The sequence below is a fragment of the Arachis hypogaea genome, chromosome 3 (genome assembly GCF_003086295.3).
Source record: "Arachis hypogaea cultivar Tifrunner chromosome 3, arahy.Tifrunner.gnm2.J5K5, whole genome shotgun sequence".
NCBI lineage: Eukaryota > Viridiplantae > Streptophyta > Magnoliopsida > Fabales > Fabaceae > Arachis > Arachis hypogaea.
In genome coordinates, this window is record NC_092038.1 from 46,804,721 (window position 1) to 46,819,720 (window position 15,000).

At 33.9% G+C, this 15,000-nt stretch overlaps 1 protein-coding gene across 4 annotated transcripts; it reads right to left on the reverse strand.

Annotated features, from left to right (window-relative positions):
• Positions 1 to 1,667: 1,667 nt before the first annotated feature.
• On the reverse strand, positions 1,668 to 5,369 carry LOC112790503 (growth-regulating factor 4). 4 transcript variants are annotated; one of them, XM_072232947.1, is made up of 5 exons: positions 4,924 to 5,367; positions 4,759 to 4,848; positions 4,042 to 4,450; positions 2,892 to 3,305; positions 1,668 to 2,061 (listed from the first exon to the last, which is right to left on the reverse strand). In XM_072232947.1, exons 1-4 carry the CDS (start codon positions 4,964 to 4,966, stop codon positions 2,912 to 2,914), a joined length of 936 nt encoding a protein of 311 aa, XP_072089048.1. In that variant the 5' UTR covers positions 4,967 to 5,367; the 3' UTR covers positions 1,668 to 2,061; positions 2,892 to 2,911. The 4 variants fall into 4 exon arrangements, with proteins under 4 accessions (XP_072089048.1, XP_072089049.1, XP_025688723.1 ...); XM_072232948.1 differs by having other exon boundaries at positions 4,759 to 4,955; positions 5,134 to 5,366; XM_025832938.2 differs by having other exon boundaries at positions 2,892 to 3,302; positions 4,759 to 5,369.
• Positions 5,370 to 15,000: the final 9,631 nt, after the last annotated feature.

Below are 15,000 nucleotides of genomic sequence, written 5' to 3' on the forward strand. Positions count from 1 at the left end.
CCCCAAAATACAATTCAGGATCCTGGATGTCTAATATGATAGTAAAAAGTCCTATTTATACTAGATTAGCTACTAGGGATTACAGAAGTAAGTAATTGATGCATAAATCCACTTCTGGGGCCCACTTGGTGTATGTTTGGGCTGAGCTTGATCTATCCACGAGCTGAGACTTCTCTTGGAGTTGAACGCCAAGTTGTAACGTGTTTTGGGCGTTCAACTCTGGTTCGTGACGTGTTTCTGGCGTTTGACTCCAGAATGCAGCATGGAACTGGTGTTGAGCGCCAGTTTACGTCGTCAAATCTCAAATAAAGTATGAACTATTATATATTGATGGAAAGCTATGAATGTCTACTTTCCAACGCCGTTGATAGCGCGCCATTTGAAGTTCTGTAGCTCCAGAAAATTCATTTCGAGTGCAGGGAGGTCAGATTCCAATAGCATCAGCAGTCCTTTGTCAGCCTCCTATCAGAGTTTTGCTCGGGTCCCTCAATTTCAGCCAGAAAATATCTGAAATCATAGAGAAACACACAAACTCATAGTAAAACCCAGAAATGTGAATTTAGCATAAAAACTAATAAAAACATCCCTAAAAGTAACTAGATCATACTAAAAACTACCTAAAAACAATGCCAAAAAGCGTATAAATTATCCGCTCATCATGAATCAGCGTCGCCAATATTAGGACTGCTTTGGGTATTGAAGAAGATGACCTAGAATCACCTCCTACATCATGAACCGCAACATACCACTCCATAACATGTTGCGGTATTAGCCTAGTATGTACATCAAATCTTATACTGATGTGCTTATCGGCTTTAACCCAAAACGTCCTGTTAATGAAACCTCCACCAGGCAGTACTGATACGAATCTATATGCGACTTTGCCAACTTCCTTTGAACCAATTGCCCTCATGTTGCTCAATACGACAATTTTAAGCGCATCTAAAGAATCAACACGACAAGTGTGCAGCTCACAGATGAATTACACAAATCACTCCCTTTTCACCGTTTCTAATATTCCCATTAGGATAAACTACCACATAAAAAAATTTATTACTAACAATTTTTTGGAGAAATAACAAGAGGAAGAGTTGATGGAATTGACATGGATTTAGTGTGGTAAATAATTGAACTAATATGCTACTTATATAAACCTTTTTTTAAATGTACTTATCTAGGGTACAGAGAATCTTATACATTTATACACGTATTTCGAGTACAGTAATTTAAATTTGGCCTTGTCTATATTCTGGGTACAATGCATCCAGTTTATGCATAACTATGTCATTGTGTCATATTTAAAGTAGAGAATGATCCTCTCAATTTTTTTTTCATAATTGAGGGAGTAAAGTGTGATTTTTCACTATTAATTTTATAAGCAGGACAAAAATAAATATGAAAGAGAGAATAATAAAAGATTAAAAATCACATTTTACACTTTTAAATTTTTTTAACAATTGAAAGGATCCATTTTCATTTAAAGAATGAATCCTCTCGAATACTCGAATTTTGTTTTTGTTATTTTTTTTAGTATAATGTCCCAATTTGTGGGTTTAACGCATTTTCTCGTTCTGTACCCGAAATATAAGTCCTCCTGTATTTTTGTAAGTTTATTGATTAAATATATTTTCGTAATTATTATAAAACTAAAAAACGAACTCTCCGAGTTGTTTGTTGTTGTCAATTTTTTTCATGAAATGGAATATCCAATACAATTCGGATCCTTCGAATTCTTCCATTGATACCACATGACCGTAAAGCACCTGTATCCCCTATATCTAAATTCAACACCACCGTTACTTCTATATTCAAATTAAAAAGTGACATATAATCTCAAGTAACAACTATAACATTTTGGATCTCTCCATGGATACAGGAACTCCATTTATAGTAGATTAAGGAAAAACAAAAAGAAAAAGAAATTAAAAACAAAGAGGAGCACCAGCCGGAGCAATTGAAGGATGACCTCGGCATCTGAACCCCACTTCCAAAGTACTCTATTGGCCGTACAATGATCCCATTGTTCAAGGCATAGCTCAACCTCTGCTGAACATTTTAAGGCTACATAAAAAAAAGTAAATATTTATATCGGTTAATCAGATTAGTTCTTAAAAAATAATTTATTTTTTAAATTTTTTTAAAAAATTTTGTTAATTAAATTAATTTTTTTAAAATTATAAATTAATTATTTTTATTTTTTAATAATTTTTATTAATAATTAATAATATTGAATATTAAATTACATTATATATGATATCTAACATTTTATTAGATACTAAATAAATATATTTATAAAAATTTATCAATTTAATGTCGTTAAATTATATTAGAATTGAGGTTTATATAATTGAAAAAATATATTAAATTAATATATTATTATAAACATATTTGTTCAACATCCAATTAAATATGTTAGACGTTATATATATTGTCAGTTAATATTTTATATCATCAATAGTTGATAGAAATTATTAACTGGTAGAAAAAAAAATAATAAATTTGTAATTTTGGATAGACTAATTTAATTCATAAAATTATTCAAAGACAAATTTAAAAAATAACTGATTTTTTAAAAATTAATTTAACCATTAACCTATATTTATAATTTTAAAAAGATAATACCATTTTAATTTGATAAACTTTCGCTATAAATATATTTTTTATTAAAAGTGATGTTATCATTTGAAAAAATTAAAATAAAGATTTAGGTATATTTCTATTCATATAAAGTTGATAAATAACGGATAATTTAGTCAGATTTATTAAATTATTTCACAAATTTTCAACTATTACTGAAAACTAACCAAATGAACCGTTTACATAGAAGATAACAAGGAAGGAACAAGAAATCAAAGAAAAATAAAAGAACAATGACAGAGAGTATAACTGACATGATGAAAGGGTTGAATAATCAGCAGTGAGGTGGGTTCTTGAACTGAAGGACGGGAAAGTCATGAAAAGATGTTGATGGAATGGAAATTGATAATTTGGTTGTGGAAGAACATTTGTCATCGGAATCAAATCCTCTGCCTTTGTGGGGCCATTCATCAAAGAAGCTATGAACAGTAGTCTTCTGATCTTGTTCTTGATTTTTTGAGCGCTCATTGAGGCTCTCAATATTGTTGGATAAACTTGTGCATCTCCTCTGTTTTGTGGAGGAAGAAGAAGATGAGGTGCTTATGGTCAATGGTGTGAGTTGCCATGAATCGTCAATGGAGGATCCAGAGAAGCTTTTCAATGTGCTAGAAGGTTCTTTGAAGAAAGCACGTTCATCCGCATCCTCTTTCACTCCATAGACATACCTACTGTTACATTTTTACAAGAGAAATTAACAAAGACGATTTTATTCATCATTCACCAGCACATCAATTAAGCATCTTTTAGGATAAATTACAATTATCACCTTCAAGTTTGGTAAAATTCAACTCCAACTTTCTGTATTTTTCAAAACATTCAATGTTTCTACTTACATTTAAGTAATAGTATACTCTGTAACTTTCTGTTTCTGTAAAAGTTAAAACTAAATTTGTCTACAAATTTAAGACAATTTCAACTATTAGAAGGTTAATGTCATTTAGACGACTAGAAAAAAGAAAAATAATATGTGCATATCGGTCATCAAATTAATTATTTTGTACTATGTATAAATATATGAATTATTTAATTTATTTTAATATATATTTTATATTTTAATATGTATTTTACATGCATAACTAATTAGGTTTTTGTACGTAACAAAGTTGAAAAAGAAATTGCTATCAATTTTACTGAACTTTAGAAAGACCAGCGTAATTTGCCCCTTTTCCCTTATCAATATGGCCAAAACATGATTTAGAAAAAAAAAAACAATAATACTATATATAGTGTCAAAGTACAGACACTAATATCTTACCCAACCGTCTGTCTTATATTATGGGACCTATAAAAGATAACTTCAAACCCCACATATAGAAGAAAGGCGATTAATTAAGATCCTAATATCTATATTTGGAACAAAAAATACGGGTTTTAGAATAATAATTATATTATTGAAAGAGAAACCTGGAGGGAGCAGTGTTGTCTTGAAATGAAAAAGCAACAGCAGATGTTGATGACCTTGATGGAGTGTGGGAATTGAAGACAAAGGAATGCTGATGAAGAAGATTGGAACCATTATTATAGCAAGAACGTTGTTGAGGGTGCTGATTAGTTTTAGTGATTGATGATGGTGATGAGATGATGGTGTGGGTTGTTGCTGAAGAAGCACTATTGCATGCGTTTGTTGTTGTTTTCAAAAGTTCCACAGGCTTTCTTGAACGGTTTTTCCCTCGGTGCATGTGCCTCTCACAGTACTTTGAATCTGGGTATGCCTCTTTTGAGCACCTCCATTTTTTTCCATCTGTTCTTCTGCACCTTCCTGGTTCCGGGTCTATTTTTCTTCCCAAACCCATTTCAAGATAGTTCCATCCAACTGCACAAACTCACACCCAAAACCCCTTCCTTTTTTTGTCAAATAATGCATACACATATTCTATTTTTTTAAAAATGTAATTTTAATACATTAATAATATAAAAAAATTTACACATATATTTAATTTTATATTACCACATTAAATAATTATTTTTAACAATCTAATTTATGAATGATCATATAAACAAACACAAGAATGACTTGTGTAAATTTAGACAGTCATTATATCAAAATTAATTTATTAAACCGAAAATTAATATATAGTACTATGGAAAATGAATATATATTAATAAGAAAAAGAAACTCACAGTGTTGTTGTTGAGCTGCTGGTTGGTGATGAGGCAAATTGAAATGGCTTCTTTTGAGAGTGAAGAGAAGATCAGGAGGGACAGTGGTACCTGAAGCCATGTATTTATATATTAGAGCTTGGTGTTCAAGTTCTTGCCATTGTGATGGGGTGAAAGGAAACCTACTGTTTCTACTACTACTGCTGCTGCTGCTGCTACTGTTCATCATCAAATTAAAGCAATAAGGAAACAATGACAAGTAATAGGATCAAATTGAAGGAGATATGCTTATTTATTTCTGATGTGTATGCAAGTAAAAAAGGAAACAGAAATTAAAGTTGATTTCAGAGCAAAGAGTGGAGTGAAAGAAAGAGAAGACAGATTCAGTGTGAAAACCATTATAGCAAAGTGTGTGAGTGAGCATGTGTGTGTTGCTTTTGTTGGGGGAAAAATGTTTCTTTGGACACAAAATTGTCATATTTTTGTGTTCACACTGATTCCATTATCATTATTAGATTTTGGTTTCGTACTTATTTCAACATTTAACAAAAACTCCCAGCAGGAGGATATTAACAAATTCTTTTTGGTATTAAATTTTTTTTTATGATATTCTCTTTTTATTCATAAACTTGTCTAGTGTTTTGTTGATATGAACTTTTAGATATTTAAATAATGATATTCTTTTATACTTTTTCAGTTTTGATATGAACTTTTCTATTTTTAAAAAATTTATTTGTTTACAAATAGTTATTTAATTTATTTAAAAACTTTGAGTAATATTAATTTGTTTCATTTATATCCTTATTTAAGACACAAATAAAAAATAAAAAATAAAATTAAAAAGAATTATGTGAACTTTTATAAAACAGAGTATTATTTTAGTATAAAATTTATGAGAAAGTTTAGGGGTCAATAATTTTTATGTTTTGTGAACAGCATTTAATCATTAAAAGAAAAGTGAATAATTTTTTATCATTAAATATAATCTCATACCATTAAAAATATTATTAATGACTAATTAATAATTACAAAATACAAAAGTTGTTGCTCCTACACTCCTCAAAATTTACTTATTAGTTATTAATAAGTGTAGGGGCTTGGAGAATAGAGTAGGTATATTTCTATTTATTTGCAGGGACCATATGGCTACAGAATCTTCTGTACGTGTAATGTAAAACAGATGGTTCTGATTAGAGTGATGCATGGTGATGCTGATGATGCAGTTTCAACACTCTTTTCTCTCTCTCTCTCTCTCTCTTTCTGTGCTTCTGCTGCCAACCTGTCTCTCTGCCACCTTGTGTCTCTCTTTCTGTGCTTCTGCTGCCAACCTGTCTCTCTGCCACCTTGTGTCTCTGACACACTCCGGAAACTCAGAAACCATGAAACCGTTTTGTTTTTAATATTTACAACAAATTTTATAACAAGTACATTTTCGCATTTTAATATTTATATGATTATGGGTTAGGTGTTCTACCTAAAAATGGTGTAATGTGGTGATTTAACCGCATCTTCTGAAATTAATTATTATTATTATAAATAAGCAAATTTTATTTTTTAATAATATTATGCTTCTCACAGTTTTTCTTTATGGTAGTTACCTTCCTTTTATCTTCTACAAACCCGCTTGGTACTCTGTTTTATCTGCACCATTCACTGAGGAATTATGTTTCGCTCCCCCATAGATCTATGATTCTTTATTTTTTTTTTCTGTTTTACTTTCTTTCCGTTTTTTTTTTTTAAAAGTATAGCTGTTGTTTGCCAGTTTGCCTTGTTTACAGTGATTGTTGATATTTGGTGAACGTAGATGATGGTCGATTGGTAGTACTGATAGAACATAAAGATGAACATGAGTTTTTTATTTGAAAAATTTAGATTTTATATAAATATTAATAACTTATGTCTATATCTTTAATATTTATAATTTTATATTTATGTCTTATCATGTGCGAACAAAACATGGTTAAATAAGAGTAAAAACTTAATTAAATTCTTATTAATTTTATTAAAAAAAAAGTTTCTTAACCAAAATAAATACAATCCGTGACACTATTATTTTGGATAAATATAAACTCTTTATTTAAAAGTTTATTAAATATTAACAAAAATTAATTTTATGACGATTTTATTTATAAGGTTTTAAATTTCTAAAAATTTCATGTAACAAAAAAATTTAATTACCATCATTATTATACTATGTTTTTTTTTTATTCTCATCATTATAACTTTTATATTTAGTATTTTTATTGTATTATTATATCTTATTACTATTATTATCTTTTTTTTATCATAGCTAACACCATTATCTTAGTTTTTTTTAAATCATATTTAAAATTTTTTAAATGAATTGAAAAAGACCGAGGTTGAATAAAAAAAAAACCATTTTTACACGTAGAATTCTGATTTTAGGAAATTATTTTCGATTTTGTTTCGTGATTATGCAAAACAGCAAATGCATAAAACAGAAGAAAAAGAGGAATGATGCCTCGATATATCCTTATTCGGCCACAAAATGCAATGTGACTTACCCAGTCTCTACCACAATAATGATAGAATTTTCACTATAAATTTATAATCAAGATAGATTATAATCACCAATTCCAAGAGAATCACACTCTTGTAAACCATCTAAATTATCATGTAGTAATAAATAATAATTTTTCTTTTGCATCAACTAGCCATTGCACCATTTATGTTGAGGTCATTGGCATTGAATGGAGATTCTTTCCATCTTGGTTCTTCATTTATCACGTGCAACAGCTATTCATTAATGTGCAATAAATTCTATTTCATTTACAATAAAGAAGAAAAAAACTTTTTTTTTGAACTCGAAATCACGGTGCATCATCTTTTCTATCTTGGCTTGAGATTTTCTTATCAATGTAGATGCTTTGCATAATACTATCTGAAGGTTACTGAAGGCTTAGAGAAGGGGGGTTGAATCTATGGCCTTCTTTTACTTTGATAGATTATGTCTTTAAACCCAACTTCAACTTTGATTTCTGTTTGAACAATGCAGCAAAAATTTTAAGAGATAATTTTGTTTTGTCTCATAAATTTCTGAAAACAGAACAACAAAAGAAAGGACAAAGTTGATACAGTCATGTATCCTGGTTCAGTTGCCTTGTGCAATGCAACCTACATCCAGTCTCCACCACAACAGCGGTAAAATTTTCACTATAGTCAAAGTATTACATACACCAATTTCTTAGGATTCACACAATCCTATATGGACACACATATTTCTACTTAAACTTGACTTGGTTATGCTAATACCTAAACTCTTCACACTAAGTGCTTACCCAACTTAGCAAGGGGCACCTCACAGGTACAAGACACAAGATAGAAAATACAACCAAAAGGAATCCAAAATCACTCTTGACTTTTCTCTCAAGTGTTTTACTCAGCCTTTTTCACTCTTAGGCTTTTTCTCAATATCTCTCTTTCAGACTTTTACCTCTCAAAGAAAATACACAAAGATATACATTGAAATTGAAATACAAAACTGTAAATCATGAAGGAGATTGATGCATAACAGCCTTTGTTGCTATAAGTTGAACCTGATTTAGCTATCTCTGATGAAACTCTTCATCTTGGCAGAATGTTTCTTTAACTTAGAATCACTGTACAAAACATTGAACTCTTCACAAGGAAGCTCTCAAACAAACTCAGATTCTGGTTCTCTCAACGTTTTTTCAAAACAAAAAAACATTTTTTCTTTTGTAACTTGTGCAAAGTCACGATTTAGGTTTTTCTAAGTCAACTCCTTGGACCTCTCACTTTCCTAATTTTTCACTTCTTTTTTTTCATTTAACCCCCAAATTAGAGAATTTCAAGCTGGTCCTTTTTGCTTGACCGAAGATATCAGAGCAGCAAAAAAAAACCTGTTCAGTGATAAACCCAAATCCAAACCATAAAAAATGTGCTTTGACTCCAAGTAATTTTGTAAGCCATTGATTCACAGCAGTAGAAATCAGAAACCACTTTCTCCATTTATCCCAAAAATAGCATTGCAGAGATGTGGAGAAGAAGTGAAGAAATTATCTTGCATGTAAATAAAAATAAATCACCTTTATCCTCTTACTTAGCTTAACTTGCTTTGATTAGGACAATTAGACGTTTGCTTTTGTGATTTACCTTTCTCTTTCTTTCTTCTCTGGTGAATGAACTAGGAAGAAGAAACTCTCTCTCTTTCTTCAAGAATCTGACCGAAGCAAGCAATGTGAACGTTGTCTTTGGAAGGCTTCAACTTAGATGAATCAACTTGGTCTTGGATTGGCTTTACATACCATTTATTCCAAATGATTTCTTTGCTACTTTTGCTTAGGCTTAGATTGAAGATGTGGGCAGCTCTTTTTTCTTTGTTTCAATTTGTTTGGGTTGCTACATTTTTATTTTTTTTGGTCTACAACACTAGCAAAAGCTTATCAAAAAATAATTGGGTGTTTAACCCAATAAACTAATATTTGTCATCATCATTAAACTAATTGTATTCTTATCTCAACAATCTCCCCCTTGATGACAAACATAATTTCAAGGGATAGAATCAAAGTAATTGACATAGATAAAATAATGTACTTCCCTTTGATGTCATTTAGCAATTTTGATGTGCTCCCCCTATCTTTTTCAATGACTTCTCCCCCTGACTTTGTACTTCTTTTTTTTTTTTGATTTCCTGTTCACATATTGACATAGAGAACACAACTAAGCACAACATACAAATAGCATAAATCTTCACATTATACACACGTTTTTATGCTTGATGATGGTTTAAATAGACAAAAATTACACTTCAAAAAAAATATAGAGAGCATGTAAAATCAAGGAATAAAATAGAGCATATCATAAAAAAGTCAAAAGACAGCACAAAATAGAGCACAAAGAGCATATTATCAAAAAAGAAACCAAAAGGCAACACAAAACAGAGCATATCATCACATGTTCAAACTCACAAAATTAAACTATTTTATCAAACTATTCTACCAAACTATATCAAACTACTCCCCCTTTTGTCATCAAGGGAGAAACCAAAATGCAAACCATCCCTGCAGTAAGCTTAGTTAGAGTTCCAGGTTCATATATGTCTGATTAAACCAAGAGCAAAATAAAACAGTTGGTAATGATTACAGTCATCCAAAACAAAATAAAGTCTAAATCAAACTACAATTATTCCATGAGACAATTATCCAAAAAAATAGAAACCATCAACAAAAGATCTTCTCAAGCATCCGAACCATCCTCCTCAGAATTAGCAGGTTCTTCAGGGTCAGAGGCCATATTGTCATCCTCAAGGGTGTTTTTCAATGAATTTCATGAGAACTGTCACCCTGTCTCTGGACTTTCTGAGGTAGTTTCATGCTTGGCAGCCAGTTTTCTCTACTTTTTACTAAGGTAATCAAATGGTTGGATTGAGAGACAAATTCCTGTACCACATCCTTCACCACTCGATACAAAAGTGATTTATATCTAGTGGAAGCTGAAGTTCCCGAGGCAGATGGAGGATGAGATTTCTCAGGCTCAGAGTCATCATCATCATCATCTTCTAGGACTACCTTTTCAGGTCGAGTAGGTCCTTTTTTCTGCTGTTTTACTGAACCACCTCCTTTTAGATATGAGTGTCTATTTTCATATGATAAAGTTGACAAGTCAACACCAAAATATTCAAAAATACAAGTTAAGAACATGCCATAAGGAAGAGCTTTATCTTTTTCACTTCTTATGCAATCAAACATATGCCTTACCATTAAGTATGCAAAAGAAATATTAGATTTTATGACAATAGCATATAAAACCATAGTATCACAGAAAGACACCCTCTGATAAGAACCACTTTAAGGAAGAATAATGTGGTTCACTATACGATGCAGTTGAGTCCGAAGATAACCAAGGACTTTGTGAGTTGGTGTGAGGCCATCAATCAGAGAGATGTTTTCACACACATGAGCTAGAGCATCTTTATAGGAAACACCTAATCCGTCATCCCACTAACCAGAGGTATAAGCACATGCACCAACATCAGTATATTTAAGAGAGTCACTAATGGTCTCATTATTCAGGACAAGGTCACGACCTTTTACATAAGAGTGAATACTTCCCTCATGATAGGTCATGTTGGCATAGAACTCTAACTAAAACTGGGTAAATAGGTTTTTTTATTTTGAAAAGATGGTGCCAGTCTAGAAACTCAAGATTTTCAGCAAAAATAAAACCTTTCTTTTTCAGTGATGGTAAGTCAGCCAGAAAAGTGGGACAGAGGGTTTGATGAATGACAACACCCTCATAGAAATTATGATTCATGGCAGATAAAAAATGAAGGGGGTTCTAATTTGAGTGAGAAGTTATAAATTATTACTTGTGTTCAAAAGGATCAATGGAAGGTTCCTTAACCGATTTGAGAGGGATATAAGGGTTACCTCGTTGAGGACGTTGAAGGACTGACCTAGGCTTAGGTCAAGATAGTTCGGGCACAGTCTCCTCAGCAACAAGACGTTTTCCTTTTGATGTGCTTGGCTTTGAAGGAGATGGTGATGGAGTAAAAGTATGATCTTTACTGCGAGGAGAAGTTCTAGGCTTATCAGGGAGTTTGTAAATTTTAGCCCTGGGACTCTTTTAAATGACCGTTTTCTTCCTCATTGTTGTGTAGCAAGGGTTTCGCACAAACCAGAAAGTAATGATAGTAGGGAGAAACCAAAGAGGTTGTGGAAGGAGTAATGAAGAGAGAGGATTAGTAACTGCTACAAGAAAGGGATTTCTTGTAACCATGCAGCTTTATCACTTGTGACTAGACCTTGAAAAGACTTGACATCACTATGAAAAGTTTTTATTTTGATTTTATTTAAGAATAAAGTGCTGGGTAGAATAAAACAAATATTGAAATAAAATTTTTTCATTAAAAATGATTTGATTTTATTAAAAAAAAAATATTAGGTAAAAAAATTAATTTAAAGATGAAATCTTTTTTACTAAAACACAACACAAATTCACGCATAGATGATGTATCACTCATTGGGCCCAGAGATGATAAAGTTTAAGAAAACATATTGGACCACAAGAACTCTGAACTGAAAGGTTGGCCCAGAAGATTCAGAACTTAATATTTAGGATGATGATTCTTCATTTGCCCAGAATTGTCTTTTCCCAACATGAGAGACAAAACTTCAACAAACACATCAGCAAGATTCAAATAAGGAATCATAACTTAGAATGCCTAGATTTGTTCTTAGTTTACTAAATCTGTTATAAACCAGAGGTTTGGTGAAAATATCAACTAATTGATTCTCTGATTTAACAAATTGAATGCTAATATTTCTTTTTTGAACAAGTTCCCTTATTGAGTGAAATCTCAGTTCAATATGTTTAGTTCTTGAGTACAAAATTGGATTTTTGAAAATATTTATAGCACTCATATTCTCACACAACAAGGGAATGTTTTTAGCATTTAATTTATAACCAACAAGTTGAGTTTTCAACCAAATAAGCTGAGAACAACAAGAGGAGGCAGTAATATACTCAGCCTCTGCAGTGGATAATGCCACCTGTTCATGCCCTGGGTCGAGCTGTATGACCCGGGCTGATTGACGACAAGTCGACCGACCTCTTCAGGTCAGGATTTTCCGACATCTTCTCAAAAGAGCTCGGCCAAATCGCCAGAGAAGCCCAAAGGAGGCCCAAACTAAAGGAACCCAGCCCAAATCTAAAGGCAGTTAAAACCTGCAAAGATAAAGGCGGTTTCCCTTAAAGATAAGATGACTTCATTCAAAGATAAGATAAGATAACTACCTTATCTCCAGAAAGGTCACTCCACATTATTATAAATACACTGGAGCACCCAGGTATAACTCATACTCTGATTCTACAAAAAACCTGCCTAAAGCACGTGCTAACATAAGCATCGAAGTCTCTTGCAGGTATTACCACCCTCCGGTGACGAAGGATCTGCAGCTCCACCAGCTCCAAATAGGTCGGACACAGCAGCACCAACCACCACCACAGATCTCGTCCAAGATCGACCTACAGTTTCAGATAACCCTCAAAATATTGGCACCATTATCGGAGAACCTAGAAGTCATCCCATCATCATGGTGGACAACCTTGACAACGACCACGACTTTAATCTAGAGAACAGGATGCCACATAAGAACGCGGACACCACACCAAAAGATGCATCTCAACCAAATAACGACAAAAATTCACCGAGTACAAAAATCATTGAGGCACTACAAGTTCAACTCCAACAACTCAAAAAAGAAGCCAAGCATCAACGGGAAGCCGAGAGGAACCTTCGAAGAGAAACTAGACGACGCCAAGAGTTAGAGGACAAACTCCTAAAACTCGAAGCCGACCTAAAAACCAAAACCATCCAACCCGGTCACAATGACAACTTCCACAAAGATCAAGACCCCTTCACCAAAGAAATCATGAAAGCTAAGGTTCTAAAGGATTTTAAAGCTCCCGACATGACCCCATATGACGGTACCTCCAATCCAAACCATCATCTCAGCAACTTCAGAAGCAGAATGTATCTCACCGACGCCTCGGACGCCATTCGTTGCAAAGCCTTCCCAAATACTCTAACAAAGACGGAAATTAAGTGGTTCGACAGTTTGCCTCCTAGATCCATCACAAGCTTTGACGACTTAGCCAAGAAATTTCTCGCCAGATTCTCTATCCAGAAAGACAAAGCCAAACACACCTCGAGCTTATTGGGGATCAAGCAAGGAGATCGGGAGAGCCTTTGCAACTACATGGAAAGATTCAACAAAGTATGCTTGGACATACAAAGCCTGACAACAGAGGCAACCATCATGGGCCTCATCAATGGCCTTCGAGAAGGACCTTTCAGTCACTCCATATCAAAGAAGCACCCAACGTCTTTAAATGATGTGCAAGAATGGGCAGAAAAGTATATCAACATGGAAGAAAATTCTCGGCTAGGAGAGACCTCAAAACCTGGATTCTTCTACTCCTCCCGGGATAAAGATAAAAAGTCCAAGAAAAAAGAGATCAACATGGAGAGAAGCCTAAAAAATACCACAATTACACGGCTCTTCGGGTGTCTCTCGTGGAGGTTTACCGAGAAGTATGCCACACCGAGAAGATTCCACCACCTCGTCCAATCAAAAGCAAAAAAGGAGGAGGAAATCAGACAGAATACTGTGAATACCACCGGATCTATGGACATCGTACCAACGAGTGCTTCGACTTGAAGAATGTCATAAAAAATTGGTAAGAGAAGGGAGATTAGATCGGTACTTAGCCAACAAGACATATGAACACATAAAAAGAAGAAAGGACGAAGAGGTCGGACGAGCTGACCGACCACATCACACCCCGGAGAGGCATGTTCACATGATAAATGGAGGATTCGCAGGAGGAGGAATCTCCAAATCATCTTGCAAAAGGTACCTTAAAGAAATATATCATGTCGAAGGAAGAGAAGGACCACCTGAACTCCCTATTATTATTTTATCCCACGAAGACGCGGCAGGCATCGTCCCGGGACATGATGATCCCATGGTCATTACTATCATATTGGCCAATGCTAATCTCCACCGCACACTGGTGGACCAAGAAAGCTCGGCGGATATCTTGTTTAAATCTGGCTTCGACAAACTCGGCTTACAAGAAAAAGAGCTCAGAGCATATTCGAACAACTTGTTTGGACTAGGAGACACTCCAATCCAACCCCTTGGATATATCTCACTACACACAACCTTTGGAAAGGGAACCCGATTAAGGACACTTAACATAGACTACATCGTAGTCGACGTAAGCTCAGCCTACAATGCCCTGATAGGTCGGACAACACTGAATCAGCTCGCCACAGTAGTTTCGACTTCACATCTATGCATGAAGTTCCCAACTCCAAAAGGGATCGCTACGATAAAAGGAGACTAGAAAATAGCGCGATGCTGTTACAACGAAAGTCTGAACCTCAGGGGCAAAGGAGAAGAAATCCACACCATCGAGCTCGGTGGAGTTCAAGGTCGGGAAGAACTTCGTCCGCAACCTGAGGGCGAGATCGAAGAAGTTCAGATCGGAGACACACTGGACAAAACAACAAATATTGGGGAAACCTTAAATGGAGATTTAAAGGAGCCTCTGATTCAGTTCTTAAGGAACAATGTCGACCTCCTTGCATGGAGGGCCACAGACATGCGGGGCATAAACCCCAAACTAATGAGGCATAAGTTGGCAGTATACCCAGGATCTCGGCCAGTATAACAGAAACGTATAAAACTCGGACCCAAAAGATCCCAAGCTGTG